Consider the following 21,239-nt stretch of genomic DNA (forward strand, 5'->3'; position numbering starts at 1 on the left):
TGGTTCTATAAAGTAAACTGAACACTTGAAGAACCTTTTGCACGATCAAGGGGTTCTTTGCATCATCAGATTGATAGGGAATGTTCTATAGATGGGTTTATACAGCACCTTTTAGAAAAGGGTTCTATATGGTACCAAATACAGTTCCTCTATCTTTAAAGCCTAACAATAGAGGAACCGTTTTGGTGCCATTTAGAACCCTTTTCTAAAAAGTGCTGTATAGAACCATATCTCTATCAATCTGATGCAAAAACCCTTTAATCTCCAACACATTTTCAACTTACAATCACTCATTTCTCCTTCTGGACTTTTTAGAACCACTGTTGTAACAATAGATATACATTTATATGGTACCTTTAGTGACAGTAATGTGCATGCATGGTACCTTCTATTCTGACAGTGCTAAGTGTATCTGTGTATCTGTGAGTGCAGCACTGTAAGAATACACCAGTGAACCCTACACTGTAAAGAGAGGATCTCTGTAAAAGTGAACTCACACTGTGTAATAATGAGTGCTGTGTACACAAACATGTCACACAGTACTGGATCATATCGGTTGGTTGTTCAGAAATGGAATATGTTAAAGTCACACAGTTTACCTCTGGAAATATACAACCCTTTTTCTTCCTTTTTAAATTCAAGATCCATCTATTGGCACATCATTTTGTATGAAATTAGAGCATTTTATTCAGTACTACTGAATCCAGCATCACTAGAATGAATTCAACACTGTAGTGTGACCACTACTACTCCAAGAAAAGATGGTGTGTAATGTCCACTGTAAATTCAGGTCAGATCAACACTATAAGAGTGAATCAAACACAGTGAACCCTATATTTATTCACCAAGGTAGTGAATTAATCACTGTAAACACTACACATACACCAGAACTACATTCTCAACTGGGTAAGAGTGAATACAACACTGTAAGGTTGACAAGAGTGGCAGGCACTGTCAGAGTACAGATTACTTACTCAGGCACTATGGTGAATAACTGAAATGTGTCAGTCCATTGCGCATGAATAAAACATGTTACATCACAACTGCTGTTTTTGTAGGTGATGCTTCTTCTTCTTATTATTATTATTATTCATTGACAAATGTGTATGAATTCCAGGTACCATTTTAATTTATGAGAATGAATCTAACTTGGTAAGAAAGGAAGCTGACACCGTAAAAGTAAATGGAGCATTATAACAGTCCATTAAAATACATACTGAAATCCACACGACTGAAAGAGAATTCCGCACTGTGAGAGTGAACTCAACAACACTGTAAGAGTGAATACAGCTCTGGAGACAGTGCTGTGTAAAGGTCAAAGCTATGAAACGTATATTGGAAAACACTGCCACTGGAGACAAACTCTGTTCATAGGAGAGCAGTGCTGCTTTACAGTTGTTTTTTGGGTCATATATATATATATAGATATATATAATCACTTCATGTTCTAACAAGCTGAACTGGTTTTTCTCAAAGAACTATGTCGGTTCACAGCATTTATTTGAACTGCATACAAAGAGTTCGTTTGCTCGGTCTCTCAGCACGTCATTTTTTTAGACTACCATTGTTTGTGTATGAAATAATACGGGCAAAGACCCCCCTAAAAAACGTCCAACCCCTGTACGATCCGCTGAATGTAATAAGCAGGACATTGACGCTCCCGGTGCAGTTTGGGGCCCCAGTCGACCCTCAGCCTGTTCAGCACCACGGACAGCGCACATGGACCAGACCGGGACACAGCGCGGACGCTTCGGTTCCACTGAGGACCTCAGCTGCTACCCGCTTGTATGAACGAGAATCAACCCAACACGGGTTAATTCATCACGAAGCCGTCGTGCAGAACCAACAAACAACCCACCCGAGCATGCAGCAGAGTGTGACCTACAGCAGCGATACCGAGTCACGGTAAACACGAACCGCGTCGAGAATCCGTCGCCTTCTCATTCACGCGCTAGATTTTCTCATTCACGTGCGGATGATCGCGCGTGCAGCGGAGTGGCCATACCGAATAATGATAAATAACGGCGCGCTGCCTCGTGCGCGTTGGTCCTTCACATCTGTCCAGCTGTGAGTCGAGAGTAACACGCGAGCCCCAGTCAGGACATCTGTAAAGGAATTCAGCCGCGATACGCACCTGAGCCCTTCATGCACCACCTTCCAATTTCTGGAGCAGCCGCTGCCGGGACGTGATACTTCAGTTTACACCGCTCACCCAGTGAGAGACTCTCTTTCTCTCTCTCTCTCTCTCTCTCTCCCTCTGATCTCTTTCTCTCTATCTCTCTGCACCTCGATCTCTGTCTCTCGCTCTCTCTTACTCTCCCACTCTCTCTCTCTCTGTCTCTTTGTATGAGATTCATTCACTCTCTCCCTCCTCTCTCTCTCTCTCTCTGCCTTTTTATCTCTCTCTCCCTCTCTGCCTTTTTATCTCTCTCTCCCTCTCTCTCTCTCTCTCTTTGTATGAGATTCATTCACTCTCTCTCTCTCTCTCTCCCTTCTCTCTCTCTCTCTCTCTCTCTCTCTCCCTTCTCTCTCTCTCTCTCTCTCTCTCTCTCTCTCCCACCCTCCTTGCTCACTAGCCGGTTACCACATATTGGCAGGATCTGCATTACGTTGAAATAAAAATAATTAAATACATCACTGTACCACTACCATCATCATCATCATCATCATCATCAACACCGTTGTCATTATCGTCATCATCGTCACCATCACCATCATTGCCAATCAGTTTAATCAGTTTTTTCTTTTTATTCCGTAATATTTTGATGAACACTTCCAAGTGTTTTAAGGGACAGGGCTTACGTATGTGTTCCACTGATTTGTTTATGTTTTCTTCATTAGCAGATGAGTAAAACAAACTCTTTCAGGTGACGGCCAAATCACTGAATGCATGTCGAAGCTCTCTATAATAACTGAGAGTTATTTTATGGACTACACTGATAGTTATTAAGGCTTATTTTAAAGGTCATTTACTGATGCTGAATCATTAGAACCACTCCACACTAACTAATCTAAAATGAACTTAACGGAGCTCAGTCTCCTCCCAGAACAGAGTTGTTTTAATGTTTGGCTCATGCACAGCTGTCCCAGACCATCCCCTTTCATTTCACACTCATTCAATCAGATCCTATACAGGCTTTAAGTGGAAAACGGTTGTTTCCGCAATGTTTTGCAGCTTCTCCCTGTGTCTGAATGGGTTTCCGTCCACAGCGTGGCCCTAAACAGGACACATCAGTTACAGAACATGAACGAATGAATGTTAGTGATTACTTCATTAAACAAGTCTAATTCCTGTCGTAGTTTGTTTGTAAGCACAGGTAGTTTCTTCATGGTGCAGCATTCAAAATGACCATGATAATGATGGCTGCTTTTCAAACTACACAAGATGAATGAGTATCTTCCAGTGATAATTTCCCAGTTTGGCTTTGAACCATGAAGCACATGTGAATGACCAGAGGACATTCTGCTCAATTCTGGCACCAGTGGGAACAGGGCTGTGGGGGTGCCACCAGCTGGGCCAAGTTTATTGGATGTCTTTCTTTCACACACACACACACACACACACACACACACACACACACAGTGTTGTCTCCATGGTTTCAAAGACATTGCATTGCCTTACTCTAACTTTGATCATAATCAGTATTAACCTACACTTGGCCCTAAAATTACACTGAGCATGAACTGACATTAAACTTACTGTCTGAACCACACACACACACACACACAATCATGTGCAGATGTAACACATACACACATATTTATACACAAGCTTATATTTCCACTGAACTCTGTGTTAGGGGATCTACATACATACTTCTTTGCTACACACACACACACACATCATAGGAAAGGGACATTATGCTTTCTTGACATGTGCTAATGTTAATGAGTTAATGATTCCTTTATTTAAAATCATTGTGTACAGTGTATTGCGCAATTGGCCACAACAATTTATTGTGTGTGTTGTTGGGTTTTATTTTTTCTTTTCTTTCCTTTTTTTTAACTGTACTTTTACAGATTACACACATATGGGAATGGCACAGCTCCTCACAAGTATTCTGTTCACTCTGAGTAGTGCTCTCACTCTCTATTTCAAAGGAAACAGGAGTGCGTGCTCTGCAGTAGTGATGATAATAGACAAGGATGTATGTTATATCCATTAGAAGATGAATTAGAATATACAGGTTCCACACGCTTGGCTAATAGATCCTCACAATGGGAATAAGGAAGAATAGCTTATTTTTCAGTTGTTTGGTGAGGCCTCTGATTTCGAACAGCGCCGGTGGCTCGATTCACTACTGGACTTGTTCTTAAAGAGCTTCTAAAACGCTTCTGGGCAAAAAGTGGACAAGCACCTCGCCATCTGGCGGTAATACATTTAATAGACACCTGATGTCGTTATTGTGCACGGCCAAGAAAACTGCTAAAGTCTACGTTAAAATGGCCGTATGATCCCTGTTTTGACTGGTTTCTTCATAAAATCATTATTCATTCTCTGTAACCGCTTATCCGTTAAGGGTCGCGGTGGGTCCAGAGTCTACCTGGAATCATTGGGCGCCAGTCCTCCACAGGGCAACACAGGCTCACACACACACTTTTGAGTTGCCAATTCCAACGTGTGTTTTTGGACTGTGTGAGGAAACCGGAGCACCCGGAGGAAACCCACGCGGACACGGGGAGAACACAACACACTCCTCACAGACAGTCACCTGGAGTGGGAATCGAACCCACAACCTCCAGGTCCCTGGAGCTGTGTCACTGCGACACTACCTGCTGCACCACCGTGCCGCAGTCCTTCTCTTAAGAAAGAAAGAAAGAAAGAAAGAAAGAAAGAAAGAAAGAAAGAAAGAAAGAAAGAAAGAAAGAAAGAAAGAAAGAAAGAAAGAAAGAAAGAAAGAAAGAAAGAAAGAAAGAAAGAAAGAAAGAACACTCTTTGCCACATCAATCTAACAACAGTACTAACCTGCCATTGGTGAAAAAGGTGGATATGTCCCTATCCTTACGCTACAGAGCCGTGTGCAGTGTTGACCTCTGTGAATTACAGTCCTAATACAGACATGGCTTACCTGCAGCTCTGGGGGAACACTATCATGGTTATTAAGTCATTTATTTATTTATTTTGACTGAAAGTCATGTCATTGTTTAATCCTATAGCTTTTATTATGGGGTAAATTTTAAGAAGTATTTTGTATATTGTTATGGGATTTTAATGAATGATACATACACAGAGTCTGTTCAAGAAGCCTAATAAAACTGAACATTTGAAATTGGATCAGGCTGTGAATGTATAACCATTACCAGATTTTACAAGACCCAGAATCAACAATCCAGCGTGACTCTGCTTATCGAGCTCTAGACTCTTAAGTCCTGTTTTCCAAAAACTCTGTCTGGAATCGAGATTTATTTATTTGCCATATTATGTGATAAGGAAGTATTATGTGACTACGTTATAAAAAAAAATGACTTACAGGAGGACGGCAGCAGGCGGCGCTGTAGGACATAAAGTAAAATCTGGTAATTTCTGACCAAATCAATGTCTTCACAGGAGGTCTGGCCATGATTTAATTAAACACAGAAATGATAATCAAAAATGTATTTAACACTTACAATGATAGACATCAGTGGCGTCCCAGTGTTAATAATAATAATAATAACTGCACTCAACCCGAATATATAATGAGTTTTGCATGTAAATAACGCAGTTTATAAAATGACTAAACCAGGGTGACCTCTCAACCAATGGTAGGCCACAAAGCATTCTCTGGTGGTCTTTGGGCCTGTACTGAATAGGAATGAGTCGTCAATAGTGGGTCATGTTTGGCATGTTAAAATAAATATAACTGCATCATTTTATAAAATAAAAGTTAATTTAAAAATGCTTTCACCAAGAAACAAATGAGAAATCCTGGAACACACACAGTGACTTGGAATAGTCTGTAACGGTTTAAAGTTACATTAAAGGAACCTTCTCTCAAAATAACTCTTCGTCAAACCACGAAACAACTTCAATAATGACTCCGTGGCCCGAGTGCATCAGAGCGTCTGTAAACTAATTTCAAGTCGCGTTGAACACATAGGGGACCCAGTCTATGGGGCATCAATAAATAAATAAATAGTTACATAAATAAATACTAAGTATAAGAACATAAAAAGTAGCACAAATAAGTACAGAAAAAAAACACGTTAGTCTGAAATTGTAATTCAAGTTCGTTTTCTTTGGCAAGTGGAGGGCGGGGGAGGGAACACGTGGCATTAAAGCGAAAAACAAGCTCAGCCACATGACATACAGGAGCAGGAAACACCGCCGGACAGCGTCAGAAAGTACACAGCCAGCTTTAATCTCATCTCCAGCGCTTAGTGTCCACCGTCTCCGGCGTTTTGACGGGAGAATATCAAACTGAGAACATGTACTGGAGGGGTTTCTTCCTGATACTTGTCCTAACTGCTCTGAGCTCCAGTTTCCAGGAGACGAGTAAGTGAACTGTTGTTGACCTGTTAGCCAATTAGCACGAGATGCTATCGTTAGCTAAGCTAACTTGCTAGCTCTCGTATCTCAAGCCTGAAGTTGGCTTCGTGTTCTGGTTTTGCGTTCCACCTTAAACGATGTAGGGAATGTAACGGTGTTTAAGGTGGAACGGAAAATTGGGGGAACTTCTAGTGATTGACATTAACATTTTAAATTGTGTTTAAATATTTGGTTATTGTAACATCTTACCTTCAAGTTATGAACGTACGAACGTTTTAATGTCAGCTCCTGTAACGTTAACTGCGCGGCTACAATTTAGCTGGGTTATCAGCTGTGGAGTAACGTTATTACCCATTACTTTTACCTCAAAACGTTTAACTAACGTTACAACTCTCCAAAGGAAACGTCGTCCAGTCTTACTTTAACAGTCAACCAATGATATGTAAAGTATTAAATGCATGTCAACACTGAACCCAGTTTAAATTTGTTCAGGGAGATAAATGCGGAAGGTGTTTTAGGGCCGAATGATTTGGGGGAAATATAGTTAGCGATATATATTTGCGATTTTTCTAACCAATATGGTTAATTCGGTTTAAATTACAATTATTGTCTTTAAATTAAATTCATATATTTTTTTTTTATAAACAAGAAAACATATGATTTATTGAGTGTTGAATTTTATATGAATTTTGAATTTTATAGAGTGATAAATTAATTTAGCTGTGGTTGTTATTTTGCATATAGGACGGTGTTTGTTTTGCGTCTGGTCTAACTCTGTCATAAATAAGGTAGCTATGTGTCCCCTTGTAAAGCAATTGTTCTTGAAATTGTGGGCTCTAAATACAATTGCAGACCTTGGAATTTGAAATTGCAGTTTTGAACTTGAAAATTCATCTTTAGCACAAGTCAGTTGTTATTATTTTATTTTGTTTTATTTTATTTTTTTTGAGACCGGGTCCCTGTTCTAAAATGGTCTGAGGCTGTACATAATTCATATCCCCAGCCCCAGCTGAGTATCGTAGAGTCAACAGTAGCAGGAAAAACAAGAGAAGCTTTTAGATGAACCATAAGAAAAGGAAACCCATCCTCTTCTGGTCAATATCTGTGTAAAAAAACAACTCTAAAGAACAGTTTGAGTGTATGTTAATGGAATTGTAATGACATTTAACATTGTTTACATTGTTTAAAATATCATAAATATGTTTAAAACATGTAATATGAAGTGTAGTTTGAGGCATACTGTCCTGGAATTTTAGTGATGTCCTTGAAAATGGCTTAAGTTAGCCATTTTATATAAGGCCTACCAGCAGAGAAACAAAGTAAGATTTGCGAGGTGTAAAGACAATTGTCTAGATATGAGCTACATCATCTTTACTTACTTCAATTTTATTTCTTCGAGGCCATTGAGAGACTGTCACAAAATGAAGTGACAAGATATAGCTGGAGGTCTAGCTGGATTGGGGACCCTAGTTGAACAAGTTGTACTTGTGTCTTTTTAAAAAAAAAAAAAAAAGCCTACCTGTTTGTGGATGTGCTATCTTTGTATTTTTATTGCTGTTATTCCAAGTTGCAGGTTATTTAATGTATAATATTAGCATAAGTTCTTTAAATGTGGTCAGGGCTGGATGATTTCTTTGAAACTGGAGTATTCTGTGTTAAAGAGAGAAAGTTAAATAATTTTAAAGTTAATTCTTCTTAAAGAATTAGTAAAAAATTACAGTTCCTTTTGTTCCAGTAAGTCATTAGTTAAATTCAGTAAAAAATCTTTACAGATTGATTGGGGATTGGTTTGTGTAGTGTGCGCATGTATCATCTTGTTACGAAAAGGTTCTTAGGACAGTTGAGAGAATAGATTGTGTGGGAAAAAATTTTTTTTGAAAATTTTTGTTTAATTCATGTTTGGGAAACCCTCATTGAATCTGTCGTCATATAATGATTGTGCAACGTTTCCTTCTGTTTTTAGATAATGTTTGTCTTTCAGGTATGCAAAGTAAAATGTGTTCAAACACCTACCTTATTTTGAGAGTCTGCTAGTTTTGTCACTGGAAGTGTTTGTTAACTGAACATCAAATTCTCCCTTAAGCTTCAGGAGAGGTCCACAAAACATTTTCTCTCAGTGGCTGTATGAACTTTAACCAAATTTAACAGCATGTTTTCAGATTATATTGTAGGTCACTCTGTCAGTTTCAGTTGTTTTTGTCCAGGTTAATTTAATTTACCTCTACTCACTTTATACCAATAATCCAAATATCGCTGTTCAGCAAGGCAGGGGGAATCTAGAGAAGTAGGGCACTATTTTTTTTGTAGTAATTGTTCTTTTAGTAGGTCAGTCTGAATGAAATGTAATGTATATGGACGGGGTGAACAATCAGTGATAGATCAAAGGGGAATTCCAATGGTTAAGATGTAAGAAAAGTCTTTCAGAAAGGTTTGATGGTAAGTTCCCTGTTACAAATGTACTGTTACAAAACATTATTGCTTGAAATACTTACAAATACAATGCATGTTACCGGAGTCATTATTTTGAAATTCTGTTTTAAGTTTCCCTCTTTTTACATGATGGTGAGAACATGCTGAATCTGATAAAGATAGTTGTTTAGCCAAAAACATATCTTACTGTTTGAGATTCAACCTCTAAACTGTAGCCCGATAACTTGAATCATGCATGAAGATCAGAAGCGACTTAAAAACAATGATTTTGAAGTCTTTATCGTTGTTTATACATGTGGTTAATTTCCATTTGTCCATTTAAAATGAATCCATTATGCCTTGTTAGACATTTTAGTCCTGGTTTGCAAAGAGATCATGCAGACAAATTTACAATTCAATCAAAAGAAATATAAAAAGTGACACATTGCATATATTTTGTGAGTCAGTCGTCAGTATAATGCACAATGCAGGGCTTCTTGCACTTATCTGGGATGTGTATACCTCGTGGTGTTTTTACCAACTCAAAAAACAGCAAGGGGCTGTAAAATGAAGAGTCAAAACAACACCAGAATTTCCTCAGTGATGCTGGATTGTCTTCAGCTGTTCATTGTCTTCAATGTGCATTGTTATTTTGAGGCGTTTTTAGTGTCGTATCTTGTGTGGTTTTTTTTTTTGTTGTATTGTGTTCATATTTGAAATGAACTGCATCACAACTGTTTTAGAAATGGATTGAGACCCACCTTCTCAGGTGTTCTCAGTCCTATTGTTTCACCTGCACCAGAGTATGAAAGGAAGTGTATATTTAAAATTTCAATCAACACTTTCGAACCTTTACACTGCCTGGTAGCTCCATGTGTTAAAAGTTTAGTGTCAGTTTAATACAAGCTCAGCTGCAATGATTTTATGTTTGATATTGTTTATTAAGTCCAGTTTCTATCAAAATCTTGTTTTGGCCCCAAACATCCATATTCGTCAGCCCCTAATATTCACAAGCCATTGTCAAGAATTAATTCAAAAACCCCTCCAAGCTTTGTTTAAAACCACACCGTGAAATTATTCAGTATTTATTCAAATTTGCTGGAATCCTTTTTTCATTAATTGCTAAATTAATGTTTCTCTTTTGCAGGTGGAGATGGTGCCTGTGACAATTTGACCTGTGAAGAATGTTCAAACATGACTGGCTGTTTCTGGATGGATTGCAGTGAGTTGCTGGCACATCACCACCACCACCTTCTTACTAAACGATCATCACAACCCAAAGCACATTTCCATAGCTCAGTTGCATTGATTGAGTGTTTTATGGTATAATCAATCTGAAAATTCTAAGCCCATTTTGAAAATGAATATGAAAATGTGCAAAAAATAATAGTTTTAATTCATTTGAGTTATGAATCTTGGTTAGCTCAAAAAAGTACATTTTAGGTTGCTTTTTGTGAATGTGGACTTTTTCCATTCTGTAATACAGGTATCACGTGGCCCATTAGTGACTTCCTGATGAAAATTTGTATTTACTATACCGATCGCTTGTGTAGATAAATGGATTTAAACTTTCATGATCGTATAATCTGTGGGATGGAATATCTAGCCCTGTTTGTGTTAATGTGGATTATGCATCATGTGTTACATACCCATTGTTTTTTCATAGGGATTTTTTTAAGACTCTGGGTTTAGGCCTGCAATCCTTTCAAGCTCCCTGTAACTCTGGACAGCACTGCCACATGGCTGGTCATCAGTCATTAATTCACATCACACATTTGTTTTCCTCTTGTGTCTCAGAATGTGTGTAACTGGGTATTGTATACACGAATTAAGGGTCTACAGTGATGGCAAAATATTGGGAGATATGTCACAGAGTAATGTGATTCTGTTTCATTGTAAATGGTTCTGTACAATGACCTTCACAGATATTAGTGTCTGGAGCTCTTCATAGCTTTAGCTGACCTGCCCATTTGTACAGAAGCATTATAACCCACGAAGAGCTGGCTGCATTCCCTTGCCTCATAGGCTTCAGTACATTTCCTGCACCCATGCCTTGGAAATTGTGTGTCAGCAGAAGTTGCGTTTTCCTTGAACCGAGTGTGATGTTCTGCCTTTACAAACAATGTTTAGAAAAGAACAGGCCACAGTGTTTTTTCATCTTATCATACCAAAGCTGAAATGATCGTCAAAGGAGACGAATCCCCCGTGTTGTATTCCTTGCAAACGAGAATGAATCACTGCACAATACCTTAACAGCCAATTGACAAATGTCTGAGCAAGCTTCCCTGCAGTGTGATTACGCAGCATGTAAGCATTACTTTTGGGAGCTTGTTGAGGAGAAGAATGAATTAAGTGGCTTAAGTAACATAACTGGAATTAAGTAACATAACTGCCTGAAAAAGATAGTAGATGCAAATATCAATAGAACTGTGACTCAATTTAGAAAAAAGAAGGCTCTCATTCTGTTCACCTGGGAACCTGTAAGGCACAGGTTCAAGCTGTGGAGTTCCCCCTGCTTGGACTACTTGAAACTAATATAAACCACTTCCCCCACAGCTGTGACAAACAAATGTGGGTAGACTTTGTTCACACAGCCAAATCAGAAGGCAGCTATTGCCACACCCACTGTGTGTTTCAGTGTATTTGGCCTTTAGAGCAGTGCAGGGTGGAGTGAAAGTGGTCTGACAGGACTAGGCAGAGTTACTCTTCACTGCCGAGCCCTCTCATAACAAAGCCTGCAGCTTTAGCACAAAGCTAACGGCTCGGGGTTTTTTTTTAAACAGTCTTCTTTGGTATGCTGTGATGGTCTGGAAAAGAAGTGGAGTAACTTTTGTTACAAAGTAAAGAGTGTCATACCAAACCAAAGGTGAATAGCACTGCAGTGTATTGGGTAGTATTTAAAAATGTTGTATTGTAATGATTGAGCACACTGAGGCATTACTGATCAGAGTATTGACCTTGTAAGGTGAGGTTTATGTGGAGGAATTGGAGATTGACTTGCTGGTCAGTGAGCCAGAAAGTGATCCATGGCATGACTGCTTGAACTTGACTGAAAAGTGAAATCTGAAAATAAAAATAAGCCTTGCTGAGGCTGCATCCCGGAATGTCTGTTGACCTAGTTAAACCTGATAAGATAATAACAAGTCATGTGCTTGTCACTGCAAGTGATGATGTTATGATTGAGTCAAGACCGGAGAGAAACCATACCTAAAAGTATTAAGGCTGGCCCAAGTACACAGCCGTCTGTGAGATGACGTGATTGTGGCGTTACATCAGTGGCAGTTTAGGAGGAGGAGAAAAAAAAAAAAAGCAGTTGACTGTCCTCGACTCTCCCAGTGCTTATAACTGTGTGGTTGGCCGAGATTCACTAAAAAACCATTTATAGAAAGCAGCAATGAACATGACATGGGTACCAAGGATTTTTTGTTCCAAAAATACGGTCTGAACGAGAGGACAACCATTCACTAACAGCAGGTTGCCACTTGGCTGAACAGAGTTTACAGAACCAAAGCTAGGAAATGATTGTTCTCTTGGAGACTGAGCATCACAGTGATGAATTCTGACTGAAATTTAAATTTATTTAATCTATTCGACTGTTAAATCAGTTACTGTGACTGTGTTCAACTTGGAAAGTGACCCTGCTTTCAAAATGATTGCGTAGAATGCTCAAGAGAGTGCTACATTTCACATGTGCATGTTAGGTGAAACATTCCAGCACATACTGTTTCTCTACTATTCCCGGTATATCTTTCTGTTTATGTATATGTTAAATTAATTATTATGATGCTGCTCGACTCATCCAGTTATTTTTTTTTTTTAAACATCTATTATGAGTCCCCCTCCTCCCCACCGGTATTCACATTTATTTTCCACTGTGGTTCAGGGTCTTTCCAGCTGTGGTTTGGGTTTATTTTCAGGCCAGGTGCATGTATGTTAGGTTGTTCAAATTTTTACCCTCCACTGACTTAATTTTCCTTTCAACCTTTTTGAGCAGCTGACTGTGCCAATTCTGCATTGTGCCTATTTGTTTGCTGGCTGTGCAGATGAAGGGGTTATTAGCAGTGCTAATGTTCGCATGACAGAGTAGTTAACTCATTCTGCTTGTTTGCTGCTTTGTAGGAAGTACTAAGGTGCCACCAGTTAGATCAAGGGAGGGGAGTCGGTGCATTGTGGGAAACTCGTTAATGTTGTAGTAATTATTATGCAGTTTGCGTGAATGAGTTTTATCGCTAAGGGCGCATAAAATGTTTAATTAAAATGTCCCCCTGAATGTGCTGGAAGGCTGTGTTTTTATAGAGGTGACATCATATAAAGCACATTTAGACCTTCCCAACACCAATCCGAACAAAGCTGTAGAAACAAGTATTAATAAAAGTATTAAACTGAGTGGACTGTGGCTTTGAGAATAAGGCAGGTTTGAAATTGCAAAATATGAATTTATCTGTAAATGTAAACCGTGTGTGTGTGTGTGTGTGTGTGTGTGTGTGTGTGTGTGTGTGTGTGTGTGTGTGTGTGTGTGTGTGTGTATTAAAATAAGTGGTGATGCCTTTTAAACAACACTGTGTTGTTTAAAACACATTAAATTTGACTTGTTTGAATTGATTTGTTTGCATATATATGAATGACTTTTAAATCTGTTTTATTTGCCTTTTAGATACAACAGTTCGATGTGTTAACAGCAGTTTTGCAACAGAAAATAATTGCACCAATGCCACTTGCCACTGTAAGCTCTCTCCTGGTCTCTAAAGGATTTCTTAAACAATAAACTAAAATGGCAATGCAATACATATTGTGCTATGGGAGTTCAGGACTCAGCCAACCTCTTCATTCCTCTTTTCAGCTACGCCAACAACTGTGTCTCCCATGGCGAACACCACAGCAACCAACGCCACTACAGTTGTTACTACAGGTAAAATATATTGCTCTTAAATGTTTAATATAGATTTCTTTCCACACATCAGTTGGTATAACACAGTGCTCTCATATGTTAGCACAGATAAATGCAAATTCATACTTGGCTAATGCACCTTAAATGCAGACGTGAACACGCCACTTTTCTCTGTGTGATTATAGGACTATAAAGTACATCTGTAAGTGAATCTGATTAAAATGGACAATGAATGAGAATGTGTTTTGACTGATTGGCACGTTTATATCACCGATTTGTTTGGCTTATGTTTTGACAGAGAAAATAATTTCAGTCCGTCTCCAATTTGCCACATATGTGGCAAACAAATGTGGAGGACATTATTACATTTCTGGCGAATATAGTGTGTTTTGAACACAGAAAATTTGCAATAGAACATGAACTAAACTTTCGTTTAGGAAACCTGCTAAATTAAATATAAAATGATATTCATTCAGAAATTACTTAAAGTATCTTAACTAAAATATAGTTTGTGATAAATATATTCTGTGAACAAAAATAAATATAAATTATATCACTACTGTCAATTATTATGGCAAGTAGTTATTAGCCACTGATATATTTTCTCTTTGATACCTGTAAATACTAATATGTTAACTGAAATTATGTTGTTTAGCCACTCAACATACGACCCTGACAACCACGGTTGCTCCAACTCACAACAGCACTTCTCCAAGTAAGTGCTGCCCTCCTGATATCTCTTATGAGTATTTTAATTCCTACAACATATAAGAAGCAATTACAGCTTATTTTTCTCCAAACACCAGTTCAGATCTTTGATTTCTATCTTTCCAACAGACAGCACCACAACAACAGCACCACCCACTCCTAAGAAGAAGTCCACATTTGATGCAGCTAGTTTCATTGGTGGCATTGTGCTAGTGCTTGGCTTTCAAGCTGTCGTTTTCTTCCTCTACAAGTTTTGCAAGTCCAAGGACCGCAATTATCACACTCTGTAACCGAGAGTCACTGAAGGCACCGTATTGCACTACATGCACACAACACACACTACACCCTCACACACTCACACTCACACACACACACACACACACTCACACACACACCTACACCTGACCTGTATTTTCTCCATCCTCTTGTGTCAGCCATGATGAGGTGTTTGAAGCCTTTGTTTTGAGCTTTGCCTTTCAGTTAATTGAAGGCTTGCAAAAAAGTGTAGTTACACAAATAAACAAACCAATGTTTCAAATGTGGCACCTAGAGCAGTGGCATTGTTGCATTTCAGTGTATTTATTACAGTATTCTTAGTTGCAGCTGTCCATCTCATTAAACATCCCGTCTTTTTTTTTTTTATAAATGGCAACAGATTTTTAATTTTCTAATACTTACAGGCCAGATCATGCCTCATCTATTCCAGGGTGGTTCTGTTGAACCTGGCATTTTTTTCCAAACCAGTTGTATTACTGCAAGTGCAAATCGTAAGATGATATTGAATGCCACTGCTCTAGGAGTGAGGGTTTTGTGCTTGCCCATGGCATTAACCCTTCCGTTCTTTTACATTAGTTTAACCTGAAACGACACGTACTAGTCGCACTGGCTAGTTTATTTTTCTCTGGTGCTGATTGCAACTTTCCCTGTTTATTCTGCATTGGCTAATAAGAAAGAAGGAAAACTTCATCCATCCAGAATCCCTGAAGCCATACTTGCATGCTAAAAACCAGTGAAGACAAAATGATAAAAATGACCTTTTTCTTTTTTTCGTTTTCTTGATAAAAGCCTTGCTGAAACATCTTTTAGTTCTGGTTCTTACTGTATTTGGTAGTTGGATGTTGTGGCTTTTTAAAAAAAAAATACAAAATACAAAAAAAAAAAACCCACATGACTTATTTTCACCAAATGAGAGCATGACCTACTTGCAATAAATCACAAAACCTAGCTCAACCTTTTGCCATTAATGTTTGTAGTTCGACTGACAGAGTCTGGTTTGATACCTGTTGCCGGGATTAGTCAGTACAAACCCACTAGCCAAATTTAGTACTAATAATGTACAAGTTTATTCTTAGCCAGAAGTGTTGGTGGAGGGCTCAGAATGGTTTGCCTCATCAGGAAGTGATTTTTGAGTCGACGTGCCTTTGGGGTTTGTGATTGCTGTTGCTTATTCAGCTTGGTGTTGGTTATTGATGTTCTTTGTCTGCAATCCCTCCCTCTGAGCCTTAAAAGTATGATTGTGTGAGTGCTGACCACCACTTGATTGGATTCATTTGGTTCATGGTCAGCCGCCTCCTGCTGGGGCGGACATACGTGGTGGTTTTGCACAAGCGTGTGCTCGGTTTTATCCATGAAGTGGAGAGAGTCTGCCAGCTGGACTGATTGCTGTATTATAAGGTATATATTAATGGGTAAATGATATGTTTCTGTAGTTGAAAATCTCAGTTTATTGATTTGTACAGTCACCTAAAAGCCTTGGCGCTCTCGCTAGCCTTGCGCTCATCCTCCACATGTTGGCAGTTGCAGAGTTTAGAGCTTTTTTTTTCCCTGCTCTTGAGATTTACACAGTTGCTTTGTCTATGAAAGCAGTGATTGGTAGAGCTTTATTGTCACTTTTAATTTACATTGTCATATGAAATACATAAAAGGTACATAACCCATTACATTTTCATTTCATTTTTGGGACATCGCGTTATATTTGTTCTTGGTCGTAGTGTGTTTTCTTTTTTTTCTTTTTCTTTTTTTTTTTTTTTAAAACCAACTCCCCCAAAAACAGAAGGAGGAAGACAGAAAATGACTTTGTTAAAATATGTCCCTTTTATCACTACTCAGGTCAAGGGAAGGCCACAGGCTAGGGTTCATTCATATCCTGCTATTGTTGTCCAGTCCTTGTGCTTTAGAGAAATGATAATGCCAAGCGTGGAGCAAAAAAGATCCCATATAAACACGATCAGAAGTGTTGTGCCCCTCCTAAGCCAGAACAGTTTATGAAATGCTAGATTGATGTCTTACACTCTCAGCCTATTTCCCATATTTAGGAACCTGAAAATTGTTTGCTTGCCTAGTTTATGACATGGTATCATTACAGAAGCCATACCGAATTCCATGAATGATTTCTGACATTTAATCAGCGTTGTTTGACGCGCTGTTCACATTTACATTTATCTGGCCACCAGAGAAACATGGGTGTAGCCATTTTAGTGGCCAAACTGATGAAGGGTAGAAATGGTCTTGAATTGCTTGCTGCTAATAATGTTATCTTTTTGACACTTCCTTTTATTTGTTTGTTTTTTTTTCTAATACTTTTTTGCTGACCCACTGATGTCTCCTTACATATTGCTGTCATTCTGGTTTTGATTTACTATACGTCTGCTTTTAAGGTCTCCCACACATTTCACCGAAACCACTTAAGCCAATTATGCATTCTTTGAATGGATTGCTTTTATGCCAAAATTGTCTATGCTTGCATGATTTGGGGATTATTACACATCTCCATTAGCTTTTTTTTGCACTGGAGTCTGCTAGTCATGTTTTAATGCTAAATAAAAGTGCTTGCCTGTTTGCTTGAATCTTTCCAAATGAAAAATATGCTACTACTTTTGTCTTTACTGAACATGAGTGTAAGTTAAGTCTGTGTGGCATGTCATTATCTTTTTTTTTGTTGCTGATTGCCATAGATACAGCGTGTAACTAATTCAAGTCACATTACAGCGTGAACAGCGTTAGGCTACATCCAAAGATCTTTTTGTGTTGGACTGAAGCTGGAGTCTCTAAGAGGGAATGTGGAATAATTATTGGTTAGGTTTCCAGAGTGTAACCCAGTAAGGAGTGCCTAACGCTGTCTGGCTGTATCTCTCTTACTTTATTTTTGTCACTGCTCTTAGAATTATTTGCTCATTCTTTGTTGTCCCTTGAAGATGAAGTGCCTTAATTATGCAGAAGGTTATATGATGAAGAATTTTGTCTTTAACAATTCTTAAAGGGATTTGGCATATTCTTGCCTGGATGAAAATTCGGTTCAGGGCCCATATAAATAAACCCTGAGATCTGATTAGAATATAGCTTACATAATTCTTCACACGGTTTGTTGTTGTTATTATTAGGGTGGTTTGTATAATGTGCCATTTATTGTATTCCTTTCTCAGTGCTTGGGCTTTTTTTTTTTTAAGAATCTTTAGGTGACCCAAAGTGGGTTTGTATAAGTTAAAGGTTCCCGGAGTGCATTTTATTTGCGAGCAAACCAACACAAATGTGCACACACAAACACACACACCTGCATCTACACTTGCTTTTGCTAAATGTTGCCACAAAGTCTGCCTTAAACAATGTTTTTAGCGCTCTGTTGGGTTTATTTTCCTGAAAATATCTTTTCCTGTTTGTTTTTCATTTTCCTTAGTTTTTGTTTGTTATTTTCCTGTGGTTGCAATTAGGTTGAAGATGTTAAAATCAATAACTAATTAAAAAAAGTGAAAAACAACATTGTACATGTGTTTTTGTTTTTTTGGTGGTTGGCGTCCATGCACGTGATAGAATATGTGATGAGCACAAAAAGGAATAAAACTGTTTTTACGAGAAGGAGACAGAAACCATGTACGTATTTGAGTTCTGGGCACTAATGGTGTCAAATCTTACTGGAGTTATAATTGGTTTATGACCTTGGTGGGAGGAGGGACGTTATCTTGGTTTCTGCTGCTAAGAAGTGACGTTTATCAAAAGTGGCGTAAAAATATTGCTACACAATTGACCACGGCTGGATTTCCCAAAGCATGGTGGCAAAAGTGATTCTTAGATCTACAGTAGATTTGTAATGTGTTGTTTAAGGGGTTATCCATTGTATTACAAGATACTTAAAAGAACCAGATTTGCTGTTTGAAAGAGTAGCTTAAGCTTAAAGTTCATGTTAATATTAAACTTTAATTAACACGTTAATCTACAAAACCCCAGAAAACTTGACATTTTGTAAAATATAATAAAAGCTAGAATCTGGGATTTGTTCATTTTGTTGATGTTTAACTAACATAAGCACGAAGACTTACAATATTTTCTTTGAAAAACTTGATTGTATTTTGCAAAAATATACATTTTTATGCCTGCAACACACTCCAAATAAAGCTAGGACAAAGACATGTTTACCACTGTGCTGGATTGATAAAACATTTTAGCTACTCAACACTGTGGTCACAATCGCTTGATACTCGTCTTCAAGATGCACCCATGAAGACAGATATGGACTGCAGGCAGGTCACTTAATTACTCGCATTCAGTGCCTACAATATCATGTTGTTGTAGCATATATAGGCCTGGCATTGTCTTGCTGAAATCGGTGGACAAAAAAAAGTAGCATACATCTCTCTAAAAATGCAATGTTTGCATGTCACCTATTTCACTGTTCTCTCCCCATTAATATGAGAGATCACACAATGACAATTTTTCATGAAATCAACCTTATATGTGGACTCCTTTCACAAACGCATGTTTCTATTGTCGTTTTGGCTCATATGAGATGAGCTTTGGTCCAGACAGCTTGGTGGATCTGCATATTGTTGATGTATAGCTTTATTAATCATTGTAGCATGTAGTTTTTTTATGCAGTGCCATCTGAGGGCTCAAAGGTCACACTCATTCCAAATTTGCTACCAATGTTACCCTACATGGACTGGCATTTCTCCAGATTCGTTTCAAAATATTAAGCTGTGCCTTTGAATGAATACCACTTTTATGCCTTTATTTTTGACTGCTTACAGTGCGGTGTGACATGTATATTCTATAAAACATTTGCTCTTGTCCCAAATTTTTTAAGTGTGTTGCAGGTATCAAATTTTGTTAATATATTCCAAACAGTCACATTGGACAGTGTAAAACTGGGAAAACTTTTTTTTTATTTTTTTTTTATTTGTCAGTAAAATAAAGGTCCAGTAGAACTAACACGTCATAGGTTCTTGTTCTTACTGCATTTTATAGACTGTCCCAACGTTTCTCAAAATGAGCATTGTACAATTACCTTTATAAAAATCTAATGATATATAGAAGTGAATTAAAATGTGATGAGGCCTAGGTGGATACTAGTTTAGAAACAAGTTAATAAACAGAATTGTGTGGCCAAATATTCTTAACCATAATATAATAATTGTGGTGTTTATATAAAATTATACAGAGGGTACTAAAAGTAAGTTTTTAACCTTTTAAGAATGGGTTTATTGTTGGCGTAGTGAACACTGAGCACAGTACAAAATTAATAATCAACTCCTAGCTTATGTTGGTGGAGCATCCCACAGCTTCACATTGTGTCCAAATGTAAAATTGCATCTGTTGTAGTTAATTTAGTAATGTGTCAATCAATTCATATGCAACCATTTTACAAACAGTCTTGAAACAAATGTTTTGTGTTGTTTAGTAAATAATACATTCCAGTATTTTACCACTCCTTAAAACATGGCTTGAGCACATGTGGTTTATTTAGTTTCTAAGACACATTTTTCCCATCCTCCCAGTCACCAGCTCTCAATATTTGACTCATCTCTATCCGTCATGATCTGTAACATTATAAAGGCATAAGACCAGTTTTCTATCCTGTCCACGGAGAATGTCTAACAGGATACACGCTCACCCGGAGGGTCACTTTCATTCCTGCTGAGCCAGCAGTAATGCAACAGCACATTATGAACAGGACGTGTGCGTGTGAGTGAGAGAGAGATGTTTTCTACACACACAATTGAAAACCTGCTTGGAAAAACAGAAGTATGGCCAAAAGAATGTCCACACACACTTCCCCAATTGCAAAAAGCAGCTCTGTTCAGTTTTACAAATCAATAAAATCAACTTCAGGGCAGTAGAAAAAAGAAAAACTTCATTTTTACGTTTGCATCAGAGGAAAGGCAGAAACATTTAACAGACTACAAAGCAGAACTCTCAACATCTGACAATAAAACTTTCAGCATTGTGTCTCCAACCTTTGCCTTTCATCTTACAGTTTACCATTCTTTTTGGGGGTCTTCATTTTAGTTTTTCCAAAGACATTTGCGGTGTTATTCACAGTTCCAAAATTTTATCTCTGATGTGGGTTGCATTGTTTGCTTCTCATTGTCCAAGTATTCAAGTGATTGTCAAGTAACACTATGTAAGATTTATTATTATTGCTCCCCTGCAGGAAAAACATAAATACTCAATATTTCTATGTTTCTGTGGTTTTGGAAACTGTCCTACAGTAGATACAGCAGATTACTGCTAAATATCGCATCTAAATAGGAAACATAAATGACCTAAATTAAACTGCCATTTTGCCTGAAACAAAAGGTGGTCCCTGACCTTTGCACAATTCTCCAACCTCAAGCACAAAATGGAGGTCAAATCCTCAACAGTCAAACCAAATTTCACATAGCTGACTAATAAGACAAGAACTGTCTTCTAAATGTTGCAGAGGAAGCACTGAGAATCAGTGCAAAGTTTACTGTGTTAAATGGTCTCTCCGCCCTCCGTAGGTTGATGCAG

At 38.1% G+C, this 21,239-nt stretch overlaps 2 protein-coding genes across 2 annotated transcripts in view; one reads left to right on the top strand and one right to left on the bottom strand.

Moving 5' to 3' along the window:
* The window catches only part of grm1a (glutamate receptor, metabotropic 1a), a 42,257-nt gene extending 39,941 nt beyond the window's left edge, over window positions 1-2,316 (bottom strand). Inside the window, exon 1 of the mRNA XM_066676693.1 lies at window positions 2,135-2,316. The gene's annotated coding sequence lies outside the window, so the exon portion shown is untranslated. The remainder of the gene's footprint in view (window positions 1-2,134) is intronic.
* Window positions 2,317-6,293: 3,977 nt separating this feature from the next.
* Window positions 6,294-18,222, top strand: cd164 (CD164 molecule, sialomucin). The gene is made up of 6 exons (XM_066677507.1): window positions 6,294-6,475; window positions 10,026-10,100; window positions 13,533-13,601; window positions 13,719-13,787; window positions 14,422-14,481; window positions 14,604-18,222. Exons 1-6 carry the CDS (start codon window positions 6,409-6,411, stop codon window positions 14,762-14,764), a joined length of 501 nt encoding a protein of 166 aa, XP_066533604.1. The 5' UTR covers window positions 6,294-6,408; the 3' UTR covers window positions 14,765-18,222.
* Window positions 18,223-21,239: the final 3,017 nt, after the last annotated feature.

Source organism: Hoplias malabaricus, chromosome 7, assembly GCF_029633855.1.
Source record: "Hoplias malabaricus isolate fHopMal1 chromosome 7, fHopMal1.hap1, whole genome shotgun sequence".
Taxonomy (NCBI): domain Eukaryota; kingdom Metazoa; phylum Chordata; class Actinopteri; order Characiformes; family Erythrinidae; genus Hoplias; species Hoplias malabaricus.